General features: G+C 37.3%; 1 protein-coding gene across 4 annotated transcripts in view; it reads left to right on the top strand.

Annotated features, from left to right (window-relative positions):
• EYS (eyes shut homolog) overlaps nucleotides 1-19,846 on the top strand; it is an 860,563-nt gene that overhangs the window by 377,388 nt on the left and 463,329 nt on the right. For all 4 annotated transcript variants that reach the window (XM_048297572.1, XM_048297571.1, XM_048297573.1 and 1 more), the window contains one exon: nucleotides 12,854-13,113. In XM_048297572.1, the coding sequence (XP_048153529.1) occupies nucleotides 12,854-13,113 (260 nt within the window). The remainder of the gene's footprint in view (nucleotides 1-12,853; nucleotides 13,114-19,846) is intronic.

Below are 19,846 nucleotides of genomic sequence, written 5' to 3'. Positions count from 1 at the left end.
GCTATTTTTTGAAATGTTGTTTGGCAGGACATGACAAATCAAATTTGGTTTTCTAACAAAATCTGCAGTAGAGAAATAGCTACTGCATGTGTGATTGCAGCATTTGAGCAGTGCAGATATATTTGTTTGTTTGCTTGTCTGTTTATAACATTGAGAAATACTGTCTGACTCGAAGATGCTTAATTTTGGTTTTTTTCCTATTTACATATTTGGAAATTTAAACATTCCTTGAAAAAAAATTTTAAGGGTTTATTTATATAGTTATTCTTAGGCTAACCTAATCAAGATCTGTGTTAGGTTATCTTTGGTAAATTTAGTCTTGAAAGATGAAATGTTACTGCCTCTGTCACTATTAGGTGAATGGTAAGAGATTACAATTTGGCATATTAATGATGGTCAGTTTGTTCAAATCCTTTTTTTTTCTTTCTCTTATTCTAATAACAAATGTGAAAACAGAGACACATCTGCTTCTTAATCTATTTCTAAAGTATTTTCTAGATTGCCACTATTAATTATGACACACTCTAGCCTTTCCAAATGTTTTATTTTTTATAGGCTCCTTTGAAAATCTGAATTTATAATGTTGAAGTTAGCATGACTGCTTCTGAGTGTTGAAAATGTTTCAATAGTTCTCTTCAAATATATAAACATAAATACTATATGGTTAAGTGATGTCATGATCATCTGATATATTCTGCCATACTAAATCCTATATCTACCCTTGGTTATCAGTTTTTTATAGGCATCTAATTGATTCTAGGCATAAAGAATTCAATGTCTTCTATGTTTGGAATAAAAAAAAAATACATTAGTCCATTTGTTCAAATACATTCTCTTATTCCCTTGCCTCTATTCTTGAATCAGATAGTGCTTTGTTGTCAGCCTGAGCCATAGACACACAGTTTCTTCTGTGATTCTCTTCCTTGGAGCTTGAGTAGACCCAAAGTAAAAATCAATCAACAATTCTGAAAAATTTTCCATACAATATTGGAAACACCCTCCCCACCGCCCTGCAAAACTGATAAACTTGCTTAAATGACTTGCAGAGTTCAAAAACAGTCTGAAATATGAGGGAGACAAATAATTCTTTGCTCATCCATTCAAATCATTATGCAGAGGTCATTTGCACAGACTTCTGAATTGGTGTGTATTATGTTCAATTGTTTCTTATGTCAAATTCTCCAAATGTCAAGGTAATCTATCTTCAGGGCTAGATTTGTATTGTTTGCGCTTCATAAAATTTCAGAGTTGGAGCATGCTATCTAGCACTTCATGCCGCCATGCTAATTATTGTTAATAAAGATTGCAATTTTAATTACCTTTATTTGGCCTATTTTGATTGCCTGCGGTGGAAGGAACAGACCTGGAAAGATCTCCTTTACTCCTGCAGAGTAAAAGTCCCTTCCACTGTGAGCACTCTACCCAAAGAGTTCATTTTTCTTTTCTGTAATCAGTGCCATCTCTGTATATGGGGTGAAGAGCTTTGAGGTCAATTGACAGTGCTGCATTGCTAAACTTCCCAAATTTAACAAATGTTTCCCCTGGAGGGGCTGTTACCTGCATTCAGGCAATAGCTTCTGTTTTTTCAGTGCAGCATTTTTCTTCCTTTCAGTTTTCTCAGGTCAAAGAGGACTTGTCTCAAAATCAATACTAAAATATGTAAGAGTTACCTGTAACTCTCAGAAAATATCAGAGCAATAAAAACCGAGAAAAGGCATTGAGCTGCTTTCCATAACAACTAGGCTCTTTAAGCTGAAATCTTGCACAGAGGAAGAGATTTCCAAGGGGAAATAATGCTGAAGGTACCAGTTTCCACAGGTGCAGCAATAAACCCAGCTGTCATCAAAGACCAGCATTACATTAAGAGAGAGGAGCACAAGCAAACAGGCAACTTGGGAGATGGAAGCCTTTTATTCAAAATCCTCGAAAGATAGGGAGTCATCCAGATTGCTGATTTATTCAACTATTCAACATCTGAGTCTAAACCACATGACAACTGATTCCCTCTGATTCTTGAAACAATGAAATAACACTTCTTTTTTTCTCTACCAAAGGCAATCAGTACCACCTAAGGTACTGGAGGCAGATCATTTACTTACTGTTGATTGTAGCATTGATTCACTGATGCTCTGTTTTCACAAATTAAGGATTTTCTCTTTGACAAATCTTTGGAGAGATGATGCCTGTTAAAAAGGCTGCAAAATACATATTTTCTCTCAGATTGCATGGTGAAATCTTGAGTTACCTTGCTGCTGCTGTACTGATTGTTGTTCAAGTGAGGGATGAAGGGCACATAGGCAAAGAATGCAACTCTTGATGTTAGTGACAAGAGATGGTGAGATAAAAAGGAATTTATGTTCTCTTCCCTTTGTGTTTTGTTAGGAACAGAAGAAAGTCTAATGTGGGTTTAGTTAATAGAGGATGTTACTCAAAAGAGCAGCTTCACATGCCAAAATGCATATACATTCTCTATGGGAATCTGCAGTAATTCAAGAAATTAATGCTACTACTCAGAAAATCGTTTGACACACAGAACACAAATTTAAACAGACCTTTCTTTCTCTTCACCTTGTGTTCTGTGATAATTTGCTAAGCTGCATTCCAAAGTTTTCATATGACTATGATACCCTTTTTCTATGTCTTGGGAAGTTTGGGAGATGGGAGTTCCTAAATTTTAAGGGATGATTCAGTGTTTTTAAATATTGTTACAATTTGTTTTAAAAAACTTAAACATGGTAAACAGTTTTTCTAGCACCTTAGATAATAACCAAAACTGTAAAGCAGGAGTAAAAAAATGCTCCCAAAACATAGGAATATTTCTTTTTGTATTTTATTGAAATTCTGCTGCATCTAAAATAGGAATTTAAGGAGGCAAGACTGATGGGAAGGAACTTCAGCAACAGCTTTCCCCATGGTCATGGTCTATGAACAAGACTGTTGATACCAAACCATGTTTTATTTTCTGGTTCCAAGCCATATGGCCCAAGTGATCCTGCCATATGACAGCAATAATCTTCAGTTTTGCTTATTACAGTTTTTACTTATTTTATTGTCTTTCTTAATTAAAGGTATTCAAAGAATTCAGTACTTGTGCTTTTAAAGCACAAACATTCCTTTTAATGAGACAGTTTTACTAGTGATTTTTAATTATTTTAATGTTTACTGACTGGAACAGAAAACAATATAATTTTATTTGGCCTTAGAGATAGGATGAATTGCTGTTATTCTTATTGACGTAAATAAGGAAATAGTTTTATCCAAAACGAAAATGAGTGTGTACCTCATCTCTGGGGTCCGGTAGTCCGAAAGTTGCATCCAGCCTGACATAAGATGTATCTTATATTGTGGTTCAGGAAAATGGAAAAAAGTAAACAGCAGCATTAAAAATTTGGGAGTTGAAAGTATAAATACCCTTTGTAGGATGTAAAATTCTGTTCCCTGAAACAGATATGTGTGCATTGCAGCTGAAACAGAGCTCAAAGTAAAAGCTGAAATATAGCTTGCTGTCTCATTGAACTGAATGTTACCCTGTGATTGTGTGAACTCATAGCTTCAAATAGAGGATTATGGAAGAAATATATGGAAAACAAACAAATACAGCTTTCTCTATCTGTTCCTCTAAAATATGTTTGTTTGGGGTTTTTTGTAGTGTAATGTTCCTGAATACACAGAATATCAGGAATAAATTTTAGATACTGTTACCAAAGGGAAGAATATGAGCAGAGAATTATGGGAGTAAAGTATACAGAACAAAGAAAGTATATCTTAAAAATGAGAAAAAGAACAATGATTAAAAGTCTGAAGCAAGTGAACTGGAAGGGAATGAAAACTACGTAAGCCCTCTGAAGGTATCCTGTTTGCATCAAACATGCAAAAGACACAGTTAAACACTATTAAAATAGCAGAAACTTAATCTTTTTATCTCTTTTCTCAGCAATATACCTCCCAAATAATTTTTCTCCAGTTTGGGGTGCATGTCTGCTATTACCTGGTATCATTCCCCAAGTACTTTATATATGCTTTCTCAGCCACCACTTCAGATTCAACTTGTAGACCGCAGGTGGTGTATATACTTCTCATAAGCCAGTATCTACATCTTGGTTAAATTTAAAAATGGTATGTGTGTGTATGACAAAGATAGCAATTGTGTTTTCCTTAATTTTAGCTTCCTAGCCTCATTCTAAGAGCTGATAAAGGCAGGTGGACTTTCTTTTGAGTGTAATTTGTGCAGTCACCTGTCAATGTGTTTACCTACCAATTTACTCTGTGATGGACAAATTGGTCTTTGCTTACTTACTGATTAATCCTTTGGAGAGAAGTGAGAGGGTAAAATGAGATATTTCTTCCTGTGTGGCCATTCTCTTGCTGTACAGAGTTTGGACAGATATTTATCACTTGGTCATGGCAGACATTAGTGTATTGAGGAATCAAAACCACATGATAATGGATGAACTTCTTTAGCTATTTTTTCCTTTGTTTAATCTTTTTCTGCCCTGAACTTCATCACTGAAATCAAACCAATCTATTGCTTATTTCACTACTAAAGAAACTTCCGGTCTTGGGGTGACTTTATGATGTGTATCCCATACTGCTGCCCTATGCCCAGGAATTAATTTTGTGCCTTTCTATGCCTTTAAACTGAGCCTGAGAGGGGGGAGGAAAACGAGCAAAACTTCTTCAAAGCAGTTTGCAGCTTGTTCAAGGTCACACAGAGATAGAGACTTTTTTTTTCAACTGCAGCAGGAGAGCGAGGAAGCACCCGGGCTTGCTGTTTTCCAGTCAGCTTTTGGCCAGTTATTTTTCAGGTTCTTTCTCTGGAGAGAGACTGAGAGTTGAACTTTTTTTCCTTCCTTGGAATTTCAGATTTTCTCCCTTTTCTGCTGGACTGCTTCAACATCAGAGCACATTGGGAGGACTTCCCACCGAGCACAGAGAGCCTGGCCTTGGGCCAAGCCTGAGGAGACCAAAGGGAGGCCTCTAACACTTTCCCAGGTTTTTCCTCCACAGTGAAAGATTTTATTATTTAGCATTATTTTCCTTTTCCCATGTGTTTGTTAAATAAATAGTTTTTATCTCTTTCCTTCGAGGAAAATTTTTTTTTTCCCCCAACCTGGTGGGGGAGAGGTGGTGGCCTGCCTTCTCTCAGAGGATATATTTCTAAATTTGGCCAAACCAGCACACTTCCCATGGTCAGATTGACAGCCCAAGGAACTGAACTTCCTTATTGACTAACCAAAGCTGTGATAGTTTAATAGCACTTTCTTGCATCAAACTGAGAAGATGAGAGGATAGTTCAGTCTCTGTGCTCAAGCTGGTAACTTAGTTTACAAAAAATTGTTGATAACTCTTGTAGTAATTGTAATAATGAAGGATGATATTGTAATCATAGAATCACTTTAGGTTGGAAAGGACCTTTAAGATCCTCAAGTCCAATCAAAATTAATTGTAATAATGATGTCCTATTAGTTCTCAAAAGCAAAGCTGAAAGTCTTATACCTCACCTCCTGACATGCCGTCATTGATGGAATTTATATAAACTATAATGAAATCTATTATTTTTACTTGAGTTAATTAAGAATTTAATTTTAACTTAAGAGTTAATAACTTAAGAGTTTCTCAGGCAACAAGACATACCAATCCTAAAAAAAAAATATGGTCCCCTATGCTCCAATACTGCAGTGCTTTCACAGTGGACAGCACTCCTTACAACAGTCAGGGGGACCTTGGGGATTGGTTGTATCCCTGAGCTGAACTGTATGATTCAGTTCAGGAGCATGAAGTAAAAAGCACTAGTGTGGAAAAGATCTTCCTGTTATTCATGGTAATCAAAAGTTTTCTGGCACACCTCAAAAAAGGTCAATGAATAAGCAGGTTTATAACACAGCATTTTTATTTCGGGAGTTAATTGTTCCTGCCTTCTTATCTACAGCAATTAAAGAAATAGGAATTTTAGTCCCTGTCATGATTATCCTTATGAATTTGCCTCAATCATTTAGAAATTCTACCCCATCACTGTTATTCATAAAGATTACTATATATGTCTCAATTAAAGACAACAACAACAAAAGACTACAATAAAAAAATAATATTACTTTTGTAATACAGAACAGATTTAGCAGCTAGTTTCATCCTCAGTTTTGGCTATTTCCCTGTCACAGCCCACTTCTTTCTTTCTGCATTGTGGCCCCAAACCTCCCCCCCAACACAAAGGGCTATGGTTTTTCAGGCAGTGAGAGCAGGAAGGAACCAGAGGCATCAGCCCTTCCTAGAGGGACTATTACCAGAGCTGAAGCTGGAGCAGAGGATGCAGCTATCACTGGGCCTTAGCACAGGGGTTAAACTGACACCCAGCTCAGGATAAGCCCCCAAACTGTCGGGTCAGCACCCAGCTGGGGGCCTTATCCAAGCAGTGGCAAAAGTCATAGAATCACAGAGTCCTAGAATGGTTTGGGTTGAAGGCGCCCTTTAGAGATCACCTAGTCCAACTCACCCATCTGCCATGGGGCAGGGAGATCCTTAACTTGATAAAGTTGCTCAAAGCCCTGTTCAACCCAAATTTGGAACGTTTCCAAGAATGGTACATCCAGAACTTCTCTGGGCAACCTGCTCCAATGTCTTACCACCCTCATTGTAAAAAATTTCTTTCTTATCTCAAACCTGAATCTACCTTCTTTCAGTTTAAAACTCTTCCCTTGTCCTGTCACTACAGATCCTGGTAAAAACTATCTCTGTCTTTTCTATAAGCTCCCTTTAAATATTGAAAAACCCATTTAAGTCTTTTCAGAACCTCTCTTCTCTAGGCTGAACAACTACAACTCCCTCAGCCTATAGGCATTTTTATGACCATCTTCTGGACTTGCTCCAACTGGTCCATGTCTGTGTTGTATTGGGAAGCCCAGAGCTCAGTGCAGTACTCTAGGAAGGTTCCACAAGAGCACTGTAGAGGGACAAAATCACCTCCCTCAACTTAGCTACCTTTTATGCAGCCCAGGATACAGGTGCCCTTCTGTGGTCCAAGTGGGCATTGCTGGCTCACATCCAATTTTTCATCCACCACCACCTTTTCAATAGGTCTGCTCTCAATCCATTCATCCCCCAGTCTATATTGATGCTGGTGATTGTATTAATCCAGGAATAAGGCCCTGTACATGAACTTGTTGATCTTCATGAGGTTTACATGGACCCACTTCTCAACCCTGCCAAAGTCCCTCTGGATGGCATCCCTTCCCTTCAATGAATCAGCTGCAGCACTCAGCTTGGAATCACCTGCAAATTTGCTGAGTGCACTCAATCCCACTGTCTATGTCATTGATGAAGATGCTAAATAGTATTGGTCCCCATATAGACCCTGAGGGACCCCACTTGTTACTGATCTCCATTTGGTCTTCCCTAGCACAGAGGTGAGGCTGACTAGTCAGTAGGTCCTACAGTTCTCCTTTTTACCTTTTTAAAAAATGCACGATATTTTTCTTCTTCCACACACTAGATACTTGCTTACTGCCATCATTTCTCATCTATGGTTGAGACTGGCTGAAAAGCTACATCAGCCAATCCCATCAGGCCCCTGGGGTGCATCTCATGGAGTTCCATGGACTTAGGTATATTCAGGTTCCTCAAACCTGACCTTCTCCTAGGATAGGAAGGACTTAATTTCCCCAGTACCTAACACGAGCTTCAGAGATGTGGGAAGCAAGATTAACAGTGAAAACTGAGGCAAAAAAAAGTTGAATATCTCAGTCTTCTCTCTGTTGATTGTTGCCAGTTCTCCTGTCTTATTTATTGCAGAGGTACATTTTCTTTAATCTTACTTTTGTGGACAACATACCTGTAAATCCCTTCTTACTCTGGCTCTTGCCAAATTAAGCTCCAAATGGGCCTTAGCTTTCCTAATGCCACTCATACATATCCAGACAATATCCTGTATTCTTCCCAGGATAAATGTCCTTTGTTCATTGCATGTGCATTTCCTTCTTCCACTTCAGTTTACCCACGAGATACTTACTAAGCCGTGCTGGTCTTCTGCCTTCTTTACCTGATTTCCTATGTGGGGAAATCAAGAACTTCTGTGCTCTAAAATAAATGCCTTAAAAGAGCTGCCAGCTTTGTTGAGATCCCTTTTCCCTGAAAGCAGTTTCCTAGGGGATCCCATGGACTGAAATGGGACTGAAATCTAATCTAAACTGCTAATCGGCTAAACGTTTCCTCTCCTAAAATTCAGAGTCCTGACTACTCATATGCTGTTCCAAATCTCTCAAGATTGTTAAATCCATCAGGGCATAAGCACTGCAGCCCAGGCTAATGCTTTTTCTAGTTAGTTAATTGGTGTCACATTTGATTGGTTACAAATGGAGAGCTCTAGGAATAAAGTAAGGAATGAATAATGGCAATGATAGTAAAGGCAGGCTCAAATAAATTTAGGGGAGAGGAAGACAGGCATAGGTGAAAATTTGAGGAGACCATGTAGGGGTGGCATATGAGAGCAGAGAACTAGAAGCACCAGAAGAATTTCAGAGATAAAATCATGACAGCTTTTGCAGGTCGAAGATGGTGAAACAGGTCAGGTAACTGTCTGTGGAACAACGAACATGTTAAACTTTCCGGGTATGAAAGAAAAAAAATATGTTTATAGGAGGAAAGAGATAGAAACATGAGTATTTGAAGCCTTTGCAGTGACTGGAAGTGTATGTCCTTGGAGCTTTGTGATGTGTGTTGGTGCCCTAAATTTCAAGCTGTGTATGTATTGAAAACAAGCTCTCATTTCACTACTTCAGATGATCCAATAGCCTCCAGCTTACAAGGAATGAATTTGTCACTGAGTACTGTAGTTTCTCAGGCTGTTAGTTGATTTGACTGAATGCACTAAACAACATAAATCCTTACTGTACAATGGCCCATTGTTGCATGTATTGTATGGCTAACAGGCTGACCTAAACTTCACTGCATGTCTTGCCATTTCTCATCAAGAAGAGAAGCAGTTGAATGATGGGCACACTCTAGCTGAGGGTTCAGTTTAGGATTCCTGTTGCTTTGACTGAACCACTGAGGAAAAAGCAGTTCTGCTGCTTCTTAAATATGGCAATTTTTTCTGCAAAACCACCTGTATCTGTGGCAAAGGTAAGTGCTCTAACTGATGTTTTCTGAAATGTTTTTCATACAGAGGACTAAAAAGACCAGTTTCTTGTATTTTTCTGCTGTGAAGGAAGAGCTCTAAAAGCAAAAAGTGGCTTCTTCTGAAATTTATTCTGCTTTGGAATATTCATCTACATTATTGCTTATCACAAAATATGCTGAATTGGAAGGGACCCCCAAGGATCATCATGTCCAACTCCTGTCCCTGCACAGGACCATTCCCAAGAGTCACACCATGTGCTTTTGTTAAGCTTTGGTATTTTTCCAGAGCTTCTAGCTGAGCTTAGTTGGAACAAACCCACCAACAGGATTTTCTAGTTGATAGACAGCCACTTTAGAACTCTTAAGATTCAGGAGAGACTGCCTCTCAAGTAAGCATGCTGAAAAAACGGTTTTCACTCAGTGAAGCTCTTGCAAATGTGTGCAAATAATTGATAAAAGGGAGTGAGAAAAATGGAGGCAGACTCTTTTCAGGGGTATCCAGTGACAGGAAAAGATGTAGCGGGCAGAAGGTAAACTACATGAAATTCCACATGAAAATAAAAAAATACTCTTTTTTTTTTAATGTGGGGTTGGTCAGGTGCTGGAATAGATTGCCCAGAGAGGTTGTGCGAGCCTCCATATTTTGAGATACTCAAAACCAGGCTGGAAACAGACCTGAGAAAAACCTAGTTGTACCTGTTTTGAGCTGGGGAGTCTAGATTAACCTGAGAAACTTTTTTTAAAAATCAACAATTCAGGTATTCTTAAGACTCTTTCCTGTTATTTAATTCCTTAAAATCTTAAGGTAGAATATAAGACAGATGATACCTATATATATCACTGTAATGTGAGGAGTAGAAGGGCAGTTTTCAAGAAGGTAAGAACCAAATAATTTAATACTTAACTCATCACACAGAGACAGAAGAACTTATCAACATTACTTTTCTGGATACAATTCATGACTATATCTTGCAATTTTTAATTTTGACTTTAATGTTAAAATGGGCGATATAATACAAAACCATGAATACAATTAGTGTATTTTCATTGTCCTCTCCTTTTGTTTGTGTTTGTAAAGAAAGCTTTTCAATTTATGGAGAGGTGTATGGAAAGTAAATAAATAATACTTATGGAAGCTGACTTAAATGTGTTGGAGTAGTTCTACACGTCACAAAGCAGTATGTGGGGCTTATATTATGAAAAGGAATAGTCTACATAAGAGTCATGATTCAGTTTTCTAATATCAATGAGAATATTTGGATTTGGTTATTGGAAGAAAATATTTTTGTAGGTAAGTTGATAGAACAATGGAAAGAAGTTCAGCATTGACTATCTTATCCTTATATGGTCTCTTAAAAGCATATAACAGTCTTTTTTTTTTTTTTCCCTGAGAATTTTAGGAATTATCTTGATTTTTCTAATGGAGTGAAAAAAAATTAGTCATTTTGAAAAAGTCCGTTTACATTTTTTCCTTTTGATCAGATAGTTTCCAAGAATACCAGCTATAGTAGCTTAATTTATTATGTACTTTTAATAGTCTTAACACCTCCTTACCTTGTTGAAATAACAGTTCTCATTAAGACAAGATTTTGTCTTGATTCTTAAAGCGAGGCCTCAGGATAGACACTTCTATGTATTTTTTTTTTCACATTTAATGAGGACTCCAGTAACTGTTTTTAATAATCCAGAAAGGAGTACAAAAATCTGTTATTAATTGTCTCATTTGTGTTAATATTGACTCTTGCATCTCAGCTGGTAGGTGGCATGAAGCCAGGGTAGGAGTGGCTAGTTGTGTAGTGTAGATAGCTGCTGTGTTTTAGTGACCTAATGCTCCCTGTAGTCATACAGAATAGTTTTGATAACTCAAAGGCAGTTATGAAATTCATTAGGGGAAAAAAAGGGAATGAAACATGTTTAATGTTTGCTCTTTTGCACCTCAGTTATGTCCATAAAGTCGAAGCAGGTCAGAACTCAACCATGTTCTCCTAATACAAAGTGAAAGGCTCTCCATTTAATGAGCTTTCTAAGCTAAAAATGGAGCATAGCCAATTACTACATACCAATTTGTAGTAGTGCATCACTAGTAATTTATTCCGAGCTTCATAAAAAAAAGTCAAGAAAAAAAATGAGCAGCTGTAAAACAATTAACATCTATGTTCTGATCTGTAGGGTCAGAGTCTTCTACTATTTCAGTGTGAGACATTTGGAGATGCTTAATTTGTAAGAGTCTGATGCTTTTATATATTGACTACTTAAGAGAAAACTTAGTAAAGCACTGATTAGAGGGGGCAGTGTTATTCAGTGGATGTTGATTCTAGACAATAAATGGATTCTGCCATGTATAGAAAAAGCAGGTGTGTTTGTTGTGCATAAGCACAGAATAACAAAACAAATTTATTTTTAACCGTATTTCCAAAAGTATGTTTTGAGTATCATAACTGATGAGGCCTGAAATGTGATTTTTGTCAGTTATTTTCAGAATGTCTGAATGTTTTTTGATAGTAATAGCTATTAGTTTTTAACATGAGAAAAATACAGTAAACTGATTCTTTGAATCCATAATGCTAAAATACTCAGGCCTTTAAAATTAGAAAGTTCCTTTGTAATATGCATTCCATTTCATGTTACATGGAAATTGTATTCCACAAATAAATAACACAGAACACTAAAAATTTGAAAGAAAAGACTGGTTTTTTAAGGGGCAAAATTTCCCTCGATTCATGTGGCAAGCAATACCGGTGCCTTACAGAACAGAACTACATAACAAATTCTGCATTACACGACCTGTTTCTTATTTAAGAACAATTCCTCTTACCAAACTATAACTATGAAGATATATTTGAATGGTTTAATACCTGAAATCAATCTTTATCAAAGTGGACAAGAGCTGGTATAGTTCATCTTTCATATTGTCTCTTGTCCTGCCAAATAGTTGCAAAAATAAAATTGAATTCAATTTTATTTTCAGTAAAAGTAACAGGAATGTATGACTTTTAAAGTACATAGAGGCCTCTTTTCTTGCAGCTAGTGAAGAAATTTGGCTCTGCAAACTTTGAAATCATTAGCAAATTGTTTTCTTTGAATTTACAGAACCTCATATTTATATTGTGAATAAAAATAGATTGTCTAATTCATGAAGATAGGTTCTTTACAATCAGATGTAATTTAGATTTTGGTTGAAGTTTTGTCTTTTGTGTTATCTCTAACAGATCTTCACAAAAGCTTACAAAAAAGAGAAAGAACACAATGAATTTAGGATCCTTCATGCCTCCTACCTGCTTTCTTAAGTGTACTGGATATGCTACCTGATGCATTTCATCCCAAACGTTGAAGTACTTACTAGTTTCACACATATGAAAAGATGTCCTTCTAATCCCTAACATTTAGAAAACTTACTTTTCATATTTGATAATTTGTGTTGTTGTTTCATCTTAAAAAAAAGTCCAAACACAATTCTGTCTGCATTTCTTAAACCGGATGGTTCTCCAAGTGATACTGGGACTTGAATTTTTGCTTTTGCTCAAATAAATTGTGGGAGAAGAAACTGAATATAACTTTTATTCATAATGCATTCTTATACAATTACCAGGAAAAGAAAAGTTATTCACAGAAAAATAATATTGATTTTGGTTTTAAATTTTCTTTTATTTTTTTAAATAGAAATGATTGGAAGTGATTGGGCTAAGTTGTTAATTTTTATTCTGCCACATCAGTGCTCTTTTTCTTTTTTTCCCCCCTCCAGATGCACATGTACAGCAGGGTGGACAGGGCCAGACTGCAGTGAAGATATAAATGAATGTGAATCTGAACCATGCTTGAATGGAGCCACCTGTTTTGAATCTGTGAAGCCGGGGCAGTTTGTATGCATTTGTCCTCCATTTTATACTGGTGACCTCTGCCACCAGCGCTTCAGTCCCTGTGAGCTGCCTTACAATCCATGTATAAACAATTCAACCTGCTTGGCACAAGTAGATGGAAATCCAATGTGCATTTGCAAAACAGGTGAGAAACGGAATAATTAATTTCTTCCATTTTCTGTTGTGCTGCAGAAAAGTTACAAATATATGTTGAATTTATTGCTACCTTTAATGTAAGTAGAACAGAATATGTTTCAAAGAACATAAAACCATCATGAATTGCAGCAGGTCTATCAGTTGTGTTAAAAGACTGGAAAGATAGCTGTCAGTTTACCTATTATTAATTTCTTATATGATAATACTTATTAAATCTATGGTGGTTTAGATTCAGCACTCAGAATTAGTATTTCTGAGTCATTTGTTACAATGACATAGAGATAGACGTGCACCTGGCCAGCAGAGACAAACTAAATTGACAAAACAGGCAGATTTAGAAAAAAATATATGCAAATTGCTGAAAGTACAAAAACTGGAGCAAGTTGGAAATGGTTTCTTTTCCTGCCGAGCTGTCAGGAAGGCCTAGCACATCAGGGAAGTAATATATAGTGGGTTGTTCCCCATTTGCACAATAAGCCAAATCACAACAGGTGCTGACAGCTTCCTGGGGCTATGGCTTAAAAGACACAATCTCTCCCTCAACGTACAGGAACTACTAAGGTGGAACGGAGCAACAGTTCAACTGTACAGAACATTGCTATGCACTTCCATGTAGGAATAGAAGAATACATTAATGTCATAGGTTAGCAAGCATAGTCCCGGAAGGGATGTCCTTGCTAAGGGGTGCTTACAGTTTCCTCTGGGAACTGATAGAACTTATCAGCTGGCCAGTTTGAATATGGACAATTCTCTAAGCCACTTAAAGTTGTGACCACCTCTGTGATCCACACTTAAGAATAGACAAACTCCCCCTCCAAGCTCTCTCTCGTTTCCGGCGCTGGCACAGGTGGCTGCGGGCCCCGAATGGGGGCCAGTGGGCCCGGCCAGGCCCTGTTTGGGCCAGGCCGGGCCGGGCCACGGCCATCCTGAAGCCATGGACCTGTTCCAGCCGTGGAACCCCCCCCCCACTGCCTTGCCGTGGGCAGTCGGAGCGGCTCGGCTCTCCCCCCTCTCCACTGCGATAAGAAACATTCAACATTCCAGCTGCAAAGCTGCAAGGCCGAGGTGAGATTAACCCTTTTTATTGCTGTGAAGAGCTGAAAACCTGAGGGAAGAGAGAGAGGAGATGCTTAAAGCTGAAATTCTCTTGTGAAGCTATGATATATCAGAGTATCCTGTTGTAATTTCATGAAGATATGGGGGGTGGAGTGTTCAACTCGTAAGCAAAAGCACCTGCACTGAGATAGGCAGATGCTGACGCAGCTGTAATTTCATGAGAAGTTTGGACAGGGAGAGATGAACCAGATGAGGACTTTTGCTCCAAACGGGAAAGGAGAAAACCTCAGTCCCTAGAGATGCTCCCAGAAATAGTCCTAAAGATGAAGATGATGAAGACCCTTTGCTCCCAGGGAAGGAGAAGGACCTCTGGTTTTGTTTCTGAACGGCTCGACCTTAAAATTGTACCCCAAAAAACTTCAAGAGTGGACCCTCGAAAGCAGTTGCGGGAAAAGCTGCAAGTTGGGGGAAAAGACTCACACGCAGGCAGAGAGACTCCTCTTCCTAAATGGACTGAACAATATTTGGAAGTGGGCGGCTGTCTCGTTGTGATAATGTTTTCATAGCATGAGCAAGAAGAGACTTCTCTTTCTAAATGGACTGAACAAGGTTATTATGGAAGTGGTAAACAGACTGAACATCTTAAGGGTTGTCTTTTCACATTGTCAGTGGGAGAATGGAGGAAGGTGGGGGGAGGAGGAGAGTTCTGAAGGTGGTATAATTTTTTTTTTTCCCTTCTTCTTTTAGGTCTGTTAATAAACTTCTTTATATTCTTTCAAGTTTGGTGCCTGCTTTGCATTTCTCCTAATTCTTATCTCACAGCAGATAAACAGTAATGAGTATTTTGGACCAAACCACTACAATTAACTAATTAACAACTACACGGAAAATTTAGAAAATTTAAGTAGCAGGGGAGTACAATTACTGAAACTGGAATTGGAGCAGGATTTTGAAGTCTTCACTGTTATGCCTATAAAAGTAGGGGTGTCTTAGGGACAAGGGATAGCAAATATATTAATTTCAAGTGCTACATGACAATACTATTATTTTTAATTTACTAAACTACAAAGATATGGATATAATATCTAGGAATCAGGAGTATATAATACCTTGAGGTTTTTTTACTGTTAAGGTAAAGGTTACCAAAAGCTGCTAAGGTAAAAAAACCCAAACATCACTGGGGAGGTATGCAAGTTGCTTACTGAAGCATCTTTAAGAAATGCTGTTTTTCAAAAACAGCTTTTGACACAAGATATTGATTTTTGAAACCATTTTCAGAAATAATCTATAGAGAGATATGTAACTCAAGTCTTCTCTTAATGTTCCTCAGAAAAAATTGTCTTTTCCAAACATTTTTGTGCACAGTTTCTAAAGAATCAAAAAAGCATGCAGCCAGGATTCTCAGGGAGCTTTGATAGATTTTTTAAGAATTCTTGAAGTTTGCCGCCTAGGAATCTTCTGGGAAGTAGTAGGGAATTATGTGAATCAGTAACATACATTGCTAACAAATCTTGGAAAGTCGAAAATTCAGCATTGTGAAGGGGTAAAAGGCATAATTCATTAAGTGAGTTGATCACTCATGCTAGGAAAAATGTAACCATTTATTCAGGACTCTTACCAAAAAAAGGAGAGACAGAAAATTACTGACTTTTAGCTGAAAAAAGTTTGAGGAAATCTAATTCCTCTGTTGTCTTCTTTTCCATTATTTATCTGTTTTTGTCTTGCATGTTCCTCCCTTTTTCTCCTGATAAACTTGTCAGGATTACAGAGCTGATCACAAATGGCAATCACACTGACATAGGTAGATTACTCCAAGACACTTGACTTAGTAGTAAATGGCATGTGGATTAAACTTTCCAGTAGCTAACAGTCCAGTCATTAGAAAGTTTGAGTCTGGTGTAGCAGGAATCACAAAATGTAGCTGTGCTTACCAAATTCTTACAACTTCCTCTAGAACACCATATCTGGTACAACAGGACCATAAGTTATACTACTGACGGTGGTACATATTTAGAAGAAAAAGAGAATATACACTGACTAAAGGGAGCTGGGCTAAGTCAGAGAAGACAAAAGCTGATAGAATATGAATTGGACAGAATCAAAGTTGATGTAAGATGTTAGGATGTAATTAGCACAGCAAATTGGTAGGAAGGTAATGAAGTCATGATTAGTTGTAGTATGAAGCAAAACTGTGCATCTTTGTTCTCGTATGTACATTAGGGAAATACAGTTGTCTGATTTTGCTATAAAGACTTCTAAAATTCTATAAATACCATTAATGTAAAACCTCCTCTTGAGCTGTTTGCCCTAGATGGAGAGGTTTTCTTCCTCCAAGGAGATAGATTATAATATTTGTGTAACAAAACTGGGCCCTCATATCATAGATCATGGAACAGTGTTTGACCATGACTTAAATTGTCCCCACAAGCAGCTTAAACAGTTAAAAAAATTATGATCTCTATAGCTGCATGATGGTATATTCAAAGTTGCAAGAATGTTGTAGGGAGGGCCATTATTACAAAAGCTTTGGAATCACTACTGTAGAACGAGTTTTGGAATCACTGACGTTGAACAAGTTTCCCAAGAGGTGTACAGAAAACTGCTCTCAAATACTTTGCCAGTAATTGATAAGCAAGAGTTTGAGCAAGGCAAATGGGATGACATGGGGGTTTGAGCTGTTAATCATATAGCCAGCATTGAATCTCCTTAAATACTACACACTAAATGCAAAGAAAACAGGAGGAAATGAACAACTTAGGGCAAATAGCAGAATTTTTATTGCCTAATTTTTCAACATGCTTTTCCAGTATTGGAGAATTCCATCCTTAGAATTAATCTTAATAATAGAAATGAAAATTTAGTGTAACGGAAGAGCAAGGCAGGACATGTAAGCAAAACTACAGAATTTAAATAATGTTGAAATATTTGTAGCTGAGCCTCGGCCACTATTCGTTAATTTCCCAAAAAGTCTACATGAAAAAGATCCAAAGAGCAATAGGCATTAGACCATGCTCTTGTAGATAATGGCAAGCACAAAACTCTTAATTTTGTAGAGGCAACTCAAAAGAAAGATAGGACAGTTTGGTAAAAATAGTGAAGCTTTCTGATAACAATTGTGTTCCAAGACAAAAAAAAAGTACTGAAAAAACGTATTCAAAATCAAGGAAAACTATGAGATGGCATACAACTAGAGTGCAAGATCAGCTCTCTGGCTAGGACTGGTGAAAAACAAGTTTAATTAATTAATGATGAAATGGGAGATAAAAGTTAACAGTTTTTACAAAGTGTGAAACCTGTGTAACTACCAGCACATAAATATTGCAGAGAATAACAAGATAAAATAATTTGCAGCCATAAACTATGGGCCAGAAAATACCTAGTGCTTTCCTAATAAGACTTTTTTTAACAATGATTTATTATTTTATGAGAACTATTAGTAGATATAGGTATAGCAGCAAGGCAAGCTAGTAGGAATGGCAGATAGAGTTGTTGCTGACATAAAAACAGGAAGGGAAGGACAAGATTGTTGAATTCAAATGGTTCCTAGAATTCCTGCTTCTTAGAAGGTAGAAATGAATCTCTTTGTAAAATTAGATGTAGAACTTCCCTCATTAGTCCAAGTAATGATGGGATGAGCTCAGGATGTTTATGCAGCCTCCTTATTACAATGGAAGCAATCTTCCATATACATGCTAGGTTGTGATAGAAAAATTATCAGGACATGCTACATATTATACATTATGTATTGCATACATATAGAGAGTGTTCATATCAAAGCATTACATACTCTTTTCAGAAAGAGGGATTATTTGGCCAGCATTTGTAACATTTTAATGAGTTATGGTAGAAGGGATATTAGAGCAATGGAATAATGTATGTATTGTTGAAAGAAAACCTGGAAATGTCTGGATTAATGTGACCATATCTAGATGTCCACAGTATTACATTAAGGAGGTATTATTTTCTGAGGTACTTCATTTCACGCAAAAGCAGACATACAAAGTCAAATGGCTAATGCTATAGAAATATTTATGTCACTCTGCCAACTATCTAGGCAGCTTAGGATAAATCTTTCAGGTGGTAGACAGGCTAAGTTCTTTACCAGTTGCCTCTTGCTGTTTTGTTATTGCTGGAGAGATTTTTTAATTGTTTGGGGTTTTTTTTAATCTTCATAGTTCTGGGAAGTACACAGTTTTAGAGAGGAGTAAAAAGAACAGGGAGCAGCAACATGTCACTACAGCACACAAGTACACAAAAGTTTTGTCACCTTATTTGTGCTCGTTGCAGCTTTAAAGATATAAAGGTAGAAGCTGAGAAGTTTAAAAACTGGTTTATGCAAAAGGAATTGCGTGGGACTTAAGTTTAAAACCATCAGTTTTATGGTGTAGGAAACTTACGTGTATTGTTCCAGGGAAATCTATGAAGAGGACTCATCTCTTAAGGCAAAACAACAGACACAGTTTTTACTGGAATTAGACATTCTATTTTTTCTTTATATCCATAAAATATCCATGTATTCTTTCTAAAAGCAATACTTTCTTGATGCTTCAAGGTAATTTCTGAAGTCCGTGTTTTAAACAGTTTTTTCCAGGACTTTTTCACCTCTTTTATCAGTCTATTCTCAATAGCTCTTTTCTATGACGCCTACTCTTTGTTCTAGATGCTAGTGATTATTTTTATTTGTTCTATTGCATCTTACAGTGATGCCATGAAGATTTTTTGCCTTTTCTTTTATACCCCTGTTATACCTTTTTACAGCTTCTGTATTCCTAGTGCTTTTTGCCTACATTCTTGGACTTGTTTGTTAAGCTAAGAGACTAAACATTACAGAAGCTTTGTAGCTAGGGATCAGTGTGCCCCAGACCCCAAGGTCCTCTCCAGAACATATTCTGTAAACCAAGATAGAACCATCCAGGGGAAGGTTCCTTGGGGAAGGGGGCTCACTTGAGCCTCTCATTGGGGAATCTTTGATAGATATGCTAATTAGTAAAACCTATAATGTTATACCCAATGTTGGGGGGGGATGGGGAAGAAAGACACGGACACAGAGATAGATTCGGCGGGGTGCATCTCGATGCATATGACCTGGACGTGTACACCTAAGGATCCTTAAAATAAATACCAAGGTAAAATCCCTTTTCCTCTTCTAACCGTGTATGCCTCTTGATTTTAAGACCAGGAAAAGGCATCAGTTGCTGGCGACCACGAAGGGATCCTAAAGACCTTGAAACTCACAGTCTTGGGTTGGAACACATCTTGCTTTGCCCGTCTCTTTGCCAGCAAATTACAGAGGGGCCGGAGCAACAATCTAAGACTGTGACCAGGACTTTAGGACCCAGCACGGAAAGGCATCAACAGCTAGAAGTTTGAATTGAAGCAAAATATGTTTCAGCCCACATCTGAAACAAGGCTAAGTGAAAATTATCATAATGTACAAACTTTATAATACCAAGCAGAAATAATAAGTAGCTGATGAAAACCAGAATTTATTTCAATTGAAGTTTGCTATCATCAGATTTCTGAGCCCTTCAGTGCCAGTTTCTTTTTCAGACACACACATACATAATTCACAGAGGGAAATAGCCTTTTTACAGTGCCTAATATTTTACACACCTTTGATTTTGATTTATGTACCTACTTATGTAATGCTGAACAACCTAAGTACC

This window comes from Corvus hawaiiensis, chromosome 3, assembly GCF_020740725.1.
Source record: "Corvus hawaiiensis isolate bCorHaw1 chromosome 3, bCorHaw1.pri.cur, whole genome shotgun sequence".
NCBI lineage: Eukaryota > Metazoa > Chordata > Aves > Passeriformes > Corvidae > Corvus > Corvus hawaiiensis.
Note: the sequence above shows the minus strand (reverse complement) of the source record. Positions and strands in the feature narration are given on the sequence as shown.